General features: G+C 40.7%; 1 protein-coding gene and 1 pseudogene across 1 annotated transcript; one reads left to right on the plus strand and one right to left on the minus strand.

Moving 5' to 3' along the window:
* Positions 1 to 3,264: 3,264 nt before the first annotated feature.
* Positions 3,265 to 4,319, plus strand: LOC149234194 (serine/threonine-protein kinase BSK1 pseudogene; annotated as a pseudogene).
* Positions 4,320 to 5,179: 860 nt separating this feature from the next.
* Positions 5,180 to 6,038, minus strand: LOC149234195 (uncharacterized). Its single transcript, XM_089371790.1, has 2 exons — positions 5,613 to 6,038; positions 5,180 to 5,497 (listed from the first exon to the last, which is right to left on the minus strand). Exons 1-2 carry the CDS (start codon positions 5,968 to 5,970, stop codon positions 5,484 to 5,486), a joined length of 372 nt encoding a protein of 123 aa, XP_089227916.1. The 5' UTR covers positions 5,971 to 6,038; the 3' UTR covers positions 5,180 to 5,483.
* Positions 6,039 to 10,725: the final 4,687 nt, after the last annotated feature.

The raw sequence follows: 10,725 nt of genomic DNA on the forward strand, positions 1-10,725 counted from the left end.
AAGAAGCTGAATAGAACTTTCAATAATAAGAAAAGGTAGAATAGTGAGTAGAACTTTCAATAATAAGAAGAGGTAGAATAGTGCGATTGTTTAAACAGAGAGAAAAGAATAAAAAGACAGAGAATGGTAAAAAAAGAAGGAAATACAGAGGAAAGTGAGAAAAACTTTGTGTTAGAAATTAATGGAGAATAGGTTACGTAGTTATGATTTGCTCTTTATTTGACATTCAGTTCCTATTAATTAGGAATCTATTTTTGCCTATGTATCTATTTAATTCCTGATGACTAATGAATAAGGTGAGCGAATGCATTTGCTGGTGGAGCTCCTTGTGATCTGCACCTGTGAGCTCCCGTGTGTTTATCTACACTTCTGTCTTCTGCATTTTTTATCATGGTACCAGAGCTAGATCTGAACCTGTGTTGTGAGGAAATAAAAGATTAGTTCTTAGTTTTTTCCATTGTCAAGAGACTCAAGGTCTGGATTGGGGCGGATCTCTGGTTTCTATCCAGTCTGATCAAGTTCACGGGTTTTGCAACCGTTTGTGCATTCTAACAAATCCAGCTTGGTTGTGCATACTCCCTTTGTTTCATATCTTCTCGCTCGGGGCCGAGTCTGCTATTCTCGGCATGCACAAGCTCAAAATCGGGAGCCTGTTGGATCTGGTGCAGAGATTCAAGGTTACGGTGGCGCTTGTCGTGCCTCCCATAGTTCCTGCCTTTGCCACGCGCTGAATGGCCATTCCCTTGCAACGATTTTGATCATCGCGCCCGAAAATCGCTGATCTGAGAGGGAAAATCACGTTGGTGCTGGTGAGGTCGCCGTGGCTGTAGTTGCTTGTGAAATGAGGGACAGGAAAAAGCAAAGGTCAAATTAGTGGAACAACCACTGCGTGGAGGAGCTGCGTGGAGGTTGCCAAAGCGCTGCAAAGCCCTGTGTGCTTTCCGTGGGAGCGTTTTTTGAAATTGTGTTCTCCGTGGGAGGTCTGATATGATCTGAGTGGTTTTTTCTTTTTTTAAATCGTGGAAGTTTGCCGTGGTTGGAGGAACCGGCAAGCAGAGCCAATTGCTGGAGGAGATCCGTCTGACTACATGTGGTAGAAATTGTTGGGAGCGTTGCGGTGGTGCATTGGCGGAGGCCGAAGTGCATTGTTGCGTGCTCCTCAAAATTGAAGTGCTAATCCTGGTGGCAGCTCGAATTGGGTGGTGAACCTCTGAGCCCGGATCGTGGTGGCAGCTCTCTCGGTGGCGCAATGTGGCCTGCATAGCTGAGGCTGAGGTCGCAGTTTTGATAGCTCGAAGGTTGAGTGTGGAGGCTGTTGGGAGGTCGAGCAGAGAAGCTCGTGTGTTGTAGTGGTGGATTGTTGTGATAATCGAGAGTTGTTCATTTTTTTTAAGTTGCCGGGGTAACCTGTTTTTTTCAAGATGAATTCTCAGATGGTAGATTATTTAAATGAAAGCAGCAAATTGGATGGTTCCAATTACATAAATTGGAAATTTAAGCTTCAGACTTTGCTTGAAGGTCAGAATACCTATAGCATTGTCATCGGTGATGAAGGTAAGCCAACTGTTGCAAATGGTGGAACGAATGCAACAACTCAAGAATGGGAGAAAAGGGAGCTGAAAGCAAAGGTCTTACTAATTGTCAGTTAAAGATTGCATCATCCCTCATATTCGGGATTGCAAGACAGCGAATGAGATTTGGACAACTCTCAAAGACATGTATGAAATCAAGAACACCAGCCGAACCCTGTTCCTCAGGAAGAAGATCCTCTCAATCAAGATGGAGGAGAATGAGTCTGTTTCGTCATTCTTATCTCAGATAAAGGAAGTTAAAGATAAACTATCTGATATCAGTCAAACCGTGGCAAATGATGATCTGGTGACAATCACCATGAACGGTATGACAGATGACTATCAGATGTTTATAACTGGATTGAATGCAAGGGAAAAGCCCCCAAGTTTTGAAGAGCTTACTGGAATTCTGCTACATGAAGAGGAAAGGAGGTCGTCTCTCAAGCCTCAAGATCCAGATCTTGCATTGATAACAAAGTTCAAGCCAAAAGGGAGAGCGATGGCTTATCAGGGGAGGGGCAACACATCAGAAATGACACCACAAGGTATGACCTCGTATAGAAATGACTTTGCTCCTGAATGTTTTTATTGTGGTAAGATAGGCCATATTGCTAAATTTTATCGCAAGAAGAAGGAAAATCAAGAGAGGTACAATCAGAAAAGGCATGCAGGTCATTTGGCAGATGCAAATGCAGATACAGACCCAGATCAGAATCTGGATGTTAGACTATTTATGGCTGAGGGTGACACTGCTACTGAGGAGGATGAAACAGATATTTGGATCGTGGATTCTGGAGCCTCCTCACATATGTCAGGTAAAAAGCAATGGTTCAGAAATTTTAAAGAATCCAACTCTGGAGTAAAAGTCTATCTTGGAGATAATAGTGGGTACGAGATCAAGGGACATGGAGATGTCCTTGTTACTCTGCCTGATGGTAAGATCAGAAATATATCTGATGTGTGGTATGTTTCTGGCATTAAGAAGAACCTGATTTCTGTGTCCAAGATTACAGATCAGGACCTCAAGGTAGAATTTTTTAAATCTTATTGCATTATTAAAGATTTGTTGGATCAGATGAAGCCCATTGCTACAGGTATCTGCATAGGAGGACTCTACAAGTTGGATGTGAAAAGTACGCCTCAGCAAGCCTTGATGACGTCAAATAACTCTGCAAATGAAGACGGACTCTACAAGTTGGCTCAAGAAATAAATACCCTAGAATTTTCTTCTATATGTGAAGACGGAAATGAGTCTGCCTTTGTGGACATTAAGCCGGTCGATGATGTTGTTAAGGCCAAACCTATGGACACCCCTATTGAGGTCGATGGTGGGACAGACGATTGTTACAAAACAGAGGATGGCACCAGACAGTTTGACAAACAGTTGTCTGCTCTGGAATCATATCTTGGGTTGTCTTAGTATTCTATTGCTAAAGCAAATCTGTGTATAGAAGATGCAGGCTCTTTTCCAGGTGAGCAGTGTTTCCTGGAACAATGGATCTTGGGAGATCTGCCAAATTCAGGCAAGAATGCCCCGGCAAGAGGGCTCCAATACAATGAAAGTCAGTGGCATCCTGGTCCTGGGAGAACTCCGCTTGACTGGACAACGAGAATGAAGGTGCCTGTACTGCTAGTTACCAATTCTACAGATTTCAACTTCACTGGGCGTGGATCAGAGTTGCGCAACAAAAGCATGGGTTGTTGCCCTTCAAGGCATTATCTCTCACCCCCTCCCAAGGAACAGGTTGTAGAAATCACGAGGCCTGAAGAAAATGGAGATGATCCTGAACCTGATTCTATTCCACCATTCACAGAGTATTCTCTTGAGGAGCTCAGAGCTGCTACAAATTACTTCAATTCTGATAATATTGTGTCCGAAAGTGGAGAGAAGGCTCCCAGTGTTTTCTATAAGGGAAGGATGGATAGCAATCGGTGGATTGCAGTGAAAAAGTTTCCCAAAGTAGCTTGGCCTGATGCCAAACAACTTGTGGATGAAGCCTGGGGAGTTGGGCGGCTGCGTCATGAGAGACTGGTCAATTTAATAGGGTATTGCTGTAAAGGACATGAACGGCTTTTAGTTGCAGAGTACATGCCTAATGACACACTTGTAAAACATCTTTTTCACTGGGAGAAGCAGACAATGGAATGGGCTATGCGTTTGAGAGTTGCCCTTTACATTGCTCAAGCCTTAGAGCATTGTAGTAATGAAGGCCGACCCCTGTACCCTGACTTAAATGCCTACAGGGTGCTTTTTGATCAGGAGGGGGACCCTCGTCTTTCATGCTTCGGGCTTATGAAAAACAACAGAGATGGAAAGAGCTACAGCACAAATCTTACCTACACACCTCCTGAATATCTAAGAACTGGAAGGGTCACACCTGAAAGCGTTATCTACAGTTATGGCACTGTTCTTTTGGATCTCTTAAGTGGAAAGCACATTCCTCCCAGCCATGCTCTTGATTTGATATGGGGAAAAATATGCTACTACTAATGGATTCCCACTTAGAAGGGAAATTTCCAACAGAAGAAGGAACTGAGCTTGTGCGCATTGCTTCACGTTGTTTACAATATGAGCCACCATTCTTATTTAAGCTAGATCCATCGTTCATTCTCTCCATATTCTCTGTCCATTTAGGTTTTCTTGCATTCATTAGTTGGGATCTCAAACAACCATTCATTCCTCTTGAAGGTGCAAATCTAGCGTGGGTTCTTGCATCTGAATCTTGTTTATGTCCCTTTCTCCATTAAGGGGGGATGTTAGAAATTAATGGAGAATAGGTTAAGTAGTTATGATTTGCTCTTTATTTGACATTCAGTTCCTATTAATTAGGAATCTGTTTTTGCCTATGTATCTATTTAATTCCTGATGATTAATGAATAAGGTGAGAGAATGCATTTGCTGGTAGAGCTCCTGGTGATCTGCACCTGTGAGCTCCCGTGTGTTTATCTACACTTCTGTCTTCTGCATTTTTTATCACTTTGGCACAGCAAAAATACAAGAAAAACTTTTTTTTTTTATTACAAAGAAACCAGGTATAGTAAACTTTTGTTTTTTATTATTCTTGTTGTAAATTGTGGCCATATTTATATCAGTAAGCTCTTCGAATTTAGATTAGGAGAAAAAAAGAGTATTTGGTTCGGTGATGTTATAGATCTGAGTGTAATTTTGAGTATAGATTTTGAGTTAAATCAAACATATCTATCATATTCTGAAAATATTTTAAAATCTACAATCCCATAAAAAAATCTAATAAAACTTTTTTTATTCTGCAATCCAATGCTATACATGTTACAGGAGTACAAGCCCATTGAATACTATGAAGTTTATAACTGTGCCTATTTAAGTTTTACCTGTGTAATTTTGGGATTTAAAATGATATGTGCTCTTTCATTTAGCTGCTGTGTGTTCTGTCAAAAGGAGATTGACAGCCCTGGTAATTGTCGTTGTTTCCATGCCTACCTGGGCTGCATATTAAATAACTTGATGCTGGAACTTTCTTTATTACAGACATCTCATAGCGCAAGATTAAAGTTCTCAATAGGTAGTATGTAATGAAACCTAAATGACAGATGAAAACCCCAAGTACAAATGCATATTACTAACTGAATCCAGAGGAAATTAAATGATATGCAATTATTATTATAACAAAGGCCAAACCAAAATCTCTTAACATAATCAATATCTCTTTTGACCCAACTATAAGAAGAAGCAGAAATATATATAGATCTGTTTGGCTGTGGCTGGAAATGAGTGCTGTTATGCTAACAATCCATATTTAAATCAAAGCAGGTGCAGAAATGTAAAACTTGAAGATAGGTGTTTGACCTTGTTTGGTCTCAGTGAAGCTTAGAAGGTAGGTAATTGCAGGAAAGAGGTAATACCAAAGTCTCTGTCTTTCCATGTTTTGTTCATCAGGCTGTGTTATCTGCAGACCAGGCAGAAACAAACATACAGATAAATGAAATAATTCAGTGCAGAATTTCCTAAGCTACATGGTGAAGTTGCAGGTGAAGAGATGAGAATGGAAGAAGGAAACTTACTCCCGCATTTCTGTTGGGCGAGGAGATCGGTCAGATTGCAGCGTCTCGGAATGGTTATGGCGAGAGAGATGTTGAGTCCCAGGCGCTGGACTAATTCATCCTGGTGCTGTCCAGGGGGAGAATACTTGTAGACTGCGCACAAACACGTTGAAAAGGAAAGGAGTTTTTTCACCTGGATGCAGCAGAGAGCCGGGACGCTTGCGTTGCCATCGCTGGCTGCCCCGACGCACGGAACCATACTGACTGCTGCCGTTCTAACGGAAGTCTTCCCACATTCACCATCCCCATAAGCACTCTGGAATGCAAGGGCGCTCCACAACGCGATCAGTATCACCGCCATTGTCTTCACATCCGCCATAGCCAAGGAATCCCGAGTTCCCCTTTTCACGCAGGATAAAGGAAAGCACAACGAAGCTCTATTGAAGCGTTCAGTCAACGAAAATAGTGGTCAATAGTCCTATAGACTTAGGAAAAATAGGGGCGGCTAGTCAATGATTTAAAGAACTTGTTGGTCAATAGACCTATAGACTTGGGAAAGAAAATAGAGGCGGGGTTAAAGTCAACGAATTTATTTTATTGGTTGATTTTTGGCTAAACCATAAACATTCAAGAAAGTCATTCTATCTATTCATGAAAGTCATTCTATATATTAGTTAGGCTATGTTTAGTGGTATGACTATGTATGATTATAGCTATGTTTGTTTGGTCATGTTCGACTATAATTGAGTTTCGTAAAATATGATCCACTGGTGATTAACATGTCACTATGTGTTTGTTTGACATGTCACTATGTGTTTGTTTTACCATAATGTGTTTGTTTAGCCATGTTTGACGATAATTGAGGTTGGTCAAACATGGTTCGTTGTGATCAACATGTCACTCAGGTGTGTTTGTTTGACCATAACTGTGTTTGTTTGGCCATGTTTGACGATAATTGAGCATGGTCAAACATGGTTGACTATGATCAACGTGTCACTGAGTATGGGTGTACATGGTCGATCAAGGTTTTTAGTGTTTAACTATAGATGATTATGGTTGACCTTGGTTGACTATGATGCCCATGTTGACTATGGTTAACTATGTTCAACCATGTTTCCCATGTTCTCTATGATCAACCATGTTTCCCATGGAAATCCACCATTCATTTCTTGTCCTCTAAACCCCATCCCTCTAATATTAGTTCTAACCCCTCTTAACCCCTTGCACACCCCTTCCCCATCCTCTTCTTCCTCTATTTCTGTTTTTCCTATCCTTTATTTCTTCTATTCTTGTTTTCCTATCCTTTAGATTGTTCCCTTCTATCCTCTTAAGATATATTTTATTTTATATTAGTTTCTTTTCCCTCCTCTTATTACATTAATTCAATAATGTCTTATGATATTAATTTGGTCCTCATGATGAACCACAGTTGTTGGTTCCAAACGCGTTAGCGAAAAATCTCTCTTATGTCATTTCTACCGAAAGACTTTGTTTAATTAATTTAATTTTCTTTAAGTTCTTTTTCTTTTACTTATTTAATCTTATTTATTTTAAAAAATATTTTCATTTAACATTCATGTTTAATAGTTTGACTTCTTGCCTTAAATAAATTCTTCTAAACTCTTCATTAATATAACTTGACCTCAAAAATGAGTGATGTGATTAATCTAGAAGAGACCATTTAAGCATTATGAATCATAAAAGCCTTCGTTCATAAATATTATAATATTCTTTAATCCAAAATTCTTTTTAATTAAATTAAAATAATAATATTTTATCTTCTAAATAGGTTTTGGCATTATAATTATTTTGATATTATAATTGATTTACTTTCGTGATTTGACCTTTTAATTTTTTTCTGAATATGTCTACTCCTATATTGATACAAAAATATTTACATAGAGGCAGCGGCCTCGAAAAGTCTAGCCCAAAGAGGCGGCATACTCACATTACATAGCTGAAAATTTGACCAGAAAGACTTGCTGTAGATTGACTAGAATACAACAGATTACATAGCTGAAAATTTGACCAAAAAAGACTTATTGTAGAGCTTGGACACAGAATGCAACATTGTCCAAACTGTATATTGACCGGAGATAATGCAGGGACCAAAACGGATTGTCTGGGCTTATGCTAATAAGCAGAGGAGCGCTGCCCAGGTCAAAACTGTAACCTGAACCAAAATGCAACTGAACCTGTAACTTTGAGAAACAGGGAAACAAAAACCAAAGAGCGCAGACCTGATTATGCTTCATTAATGGTGGAAGGCAACTCTTTAATGATACGACACCCATAATTGAAGGGGTCATCATCATCAGAGGGATGGCCCTCTTTTCCTGAAGAACCGCCAACAGTTGGGACACTCAGACCAACATGAGTTTGCATTAGGACACTCGGACCTAGAGCCTTATTCTGCGTGCTGTACATCTATGAAGAGCCAGGTGAGTCTTCCGCCTTCGTCTCCATAGTTACTCCTGGAGTTGCGACGACCAGACCCCCAGTACCCTCGTGTAGCTCAATTGTGACTGAAGCAATGAAAGAGTGATTGCTAAGAGTGCAGGGGAATTGAAAACTAGCAAAGTGAGAGCTAGAGTTATGAGAGCTCGACGCTAAGCCATGATTCTCACGACCTCATCCACGATCACTTCTGGTAGCGGGATAGCGATTAGAGCCAAAGCCCGAGGAGTAAGAAGAAGAATCCGTGGAAGAGGAGGAGGGATGGTAGAGGACTCGCTCACGAGAGCTTCCCTCCTGCAGCCCATTCGTTGGCACAATTTAGGCATGATGCAAGGAGTAGTAGGAGCTAAACTAACAGCAAGACTGTGCAGGCTGCGGGAGACTGAAAGGGGCAGAGCTTCAGCCCGCAGAGGAGCACTGAGAGTGACAGAGGCCGAGCGACTCTTAAAATTGCACGAAGGACTTTGGAAAGCATTAAAACCCGACTGAGAATCAACATTACAATCCTGAACACAGCAATTAACTAGTTTGGACCGAGAGCAGGGCTCCGCGACAGCAAGGGAGCAATACATACGCAGGGGAGGAGCATTGAGAAAATGGAGGAGTGCCATATCAAAAGGACAAGCAGGCAGGTATGGAGGAGTGAGCTGCAATAACGTAGCATTGAAGGAGCTAGCTGGGAGTATTAAGGCCGGCAGCACGCAAGGCCAGATGGCGGTGGGAGTGAGCCACGCGCCAACCCACCTAGCCGCCTTCGTACCATATGCTATGCTAAACACTCGCATCTGAGAGATTTGACCTTTTAATTAACCTTTAAAATAATTTAAAATAAAATTATTCAATTCTCTCTTTCAATATTTTATTCAGGTCAATTATATTCAATTCTTTGTTTAATAATTTATGCCCCCTTTTCCGATAGTCTTTCATTAAAGTAAATATTAATCATTAGTTTCATCATTGTTACTTTCCTAATAGTTATATTTTTACCTCCTCTAACAGTTATATTTTAGCGGCATCCTTTATTTATCTGGGTCTAACACTCTTCACATCATTAGTTAAGCTTTAAGTCCCTAAAGATGAGTGAAGGGTTCACCAAAAACATTGGGAAAATCCATGAACACAACACACAGTTCTCTAGAAGTCTTCATCAACAACATTAATGAGCACGTTACCCATGGTTGACCATTATGTAGCTGGTTTGAGCATGGTTGACTATGGTTGAACTTCTTATCCATGTTTGACCATAATCAACTTATTTGACCATGGATGTAATTATAATAACATGTTTGACTATGGTTGACTTAGTTTGACCAAGTTAACCATAGTTAACTTTGTTGACCATGGTAAAACATAGTTAACATGGTAAGATATATTCATTCATAATTAACGATAGTCAACCATAAATAACATGGTCAACCATGGTGAATATGGTCACCCATGCTTATCCATGGTCATCATAGCAACATAATCAACCAAGGTCAAACATTGCTAAACCATGGCCAACAATGGTCTACATGGTTGATCATGGGCAACATGGTTTAACATGGGTAACATGGTTTAACATGGGTAACATGGTCAATCATAGCCAACATAGTCATCCTTTTTTGAACATGGTTGAATTTAGTCAAACTTCTTGTCCGTATTTGACCTTGGTCAAATTGTTTCATCATGGATGTGATTATAAGAGCATAGTTGGCCATGGTCAAGTATGGTTGACTATGGGTGAATGTGGTTGACCATAGTTTCCAATGCTTACAAACAAAAATGGAAATAAACTAGCTCGGGCGATGGTAACTTATCTCTAAGGAGAGATGTGGTGGCTACATTCCTCTGAACTGTCTTACAATGAGGCTCGAAGGCCTATTTATTGTTGAGAAACAATGGAAAACCCTAAACATCCAAAAACCTAACCCTAGGAGATGAAGCGCTAAACTATGGGCCCCATTTTGGGTAAATTGGTACATCAACTTCCTGAGGTCGTAACTTTGGCATAAAATCTCCGTTTGATGTGCACAATACCTCATTAGAAAGATCTATCTGTGGTACCTGATGTTGATCATGTCGCTGCTTGTGCTTGGCATTTTCCAGAATGGAGCAGCAATATATCGACCCGTTGGGTAGAGGTGCTCTATGATTCATATCAAATGAATGCTTGACCTGACAATGCAATGGTACCCCTGTGGGTGAGGAGAAGATGTTCCTGTATTCTTTCATGACTGTATCCATCTGCTATTGCTGCTACGTGGAGGAACCCTTCGCGGGGGTCATGGATGTGGCGACGATCTTCCCCTTACTTTGAGAGTGAACCAAATAGAAAATAAATTTCCTAGTCTAGGAGATGATCTTACTGCCTTTCTTAGCAGAGATCAAAGAAGTGGCGGTAGGTGGGGCTACCTCTGGTATCCTGTATAATGTATTACACAAAGAAATAATAACAACACAAGGCCTTGACTCATACACAACATGTCGCTTCCACAAGTATGGTTGGCCTAATAATACATCACAAACATCAAGCAGTGCAACGTCACACAATACCTCATCTATGAAGGGCTTGATGTTGTAGGGAAGGCGACACTGCTAGTGGACTCGGAGATCTCATCCTTGGTGAAGCCATGCGATATTGTACGGTTGCAGGTGTGGTATGGTTGGTAGTCCCAGTCGCTTCACAACCTTTGTT

The sequence above is a fragment of the Pinus tabuliformis genome, chromosome 8 (assembly GCF_031772625.1).
Source record: "Pinus tabuliformis cultivar Carrire ecotype Pingquan chromosome 8, CPIR1, whole genome shotgun sequence".
Classification (NCBI taxonomy): Eukaryota; Viridiplantae; Streptophyta; class Pinopsida; order Pinales; family Pinaceae; genus Pinus; species Pinus tabuliformis.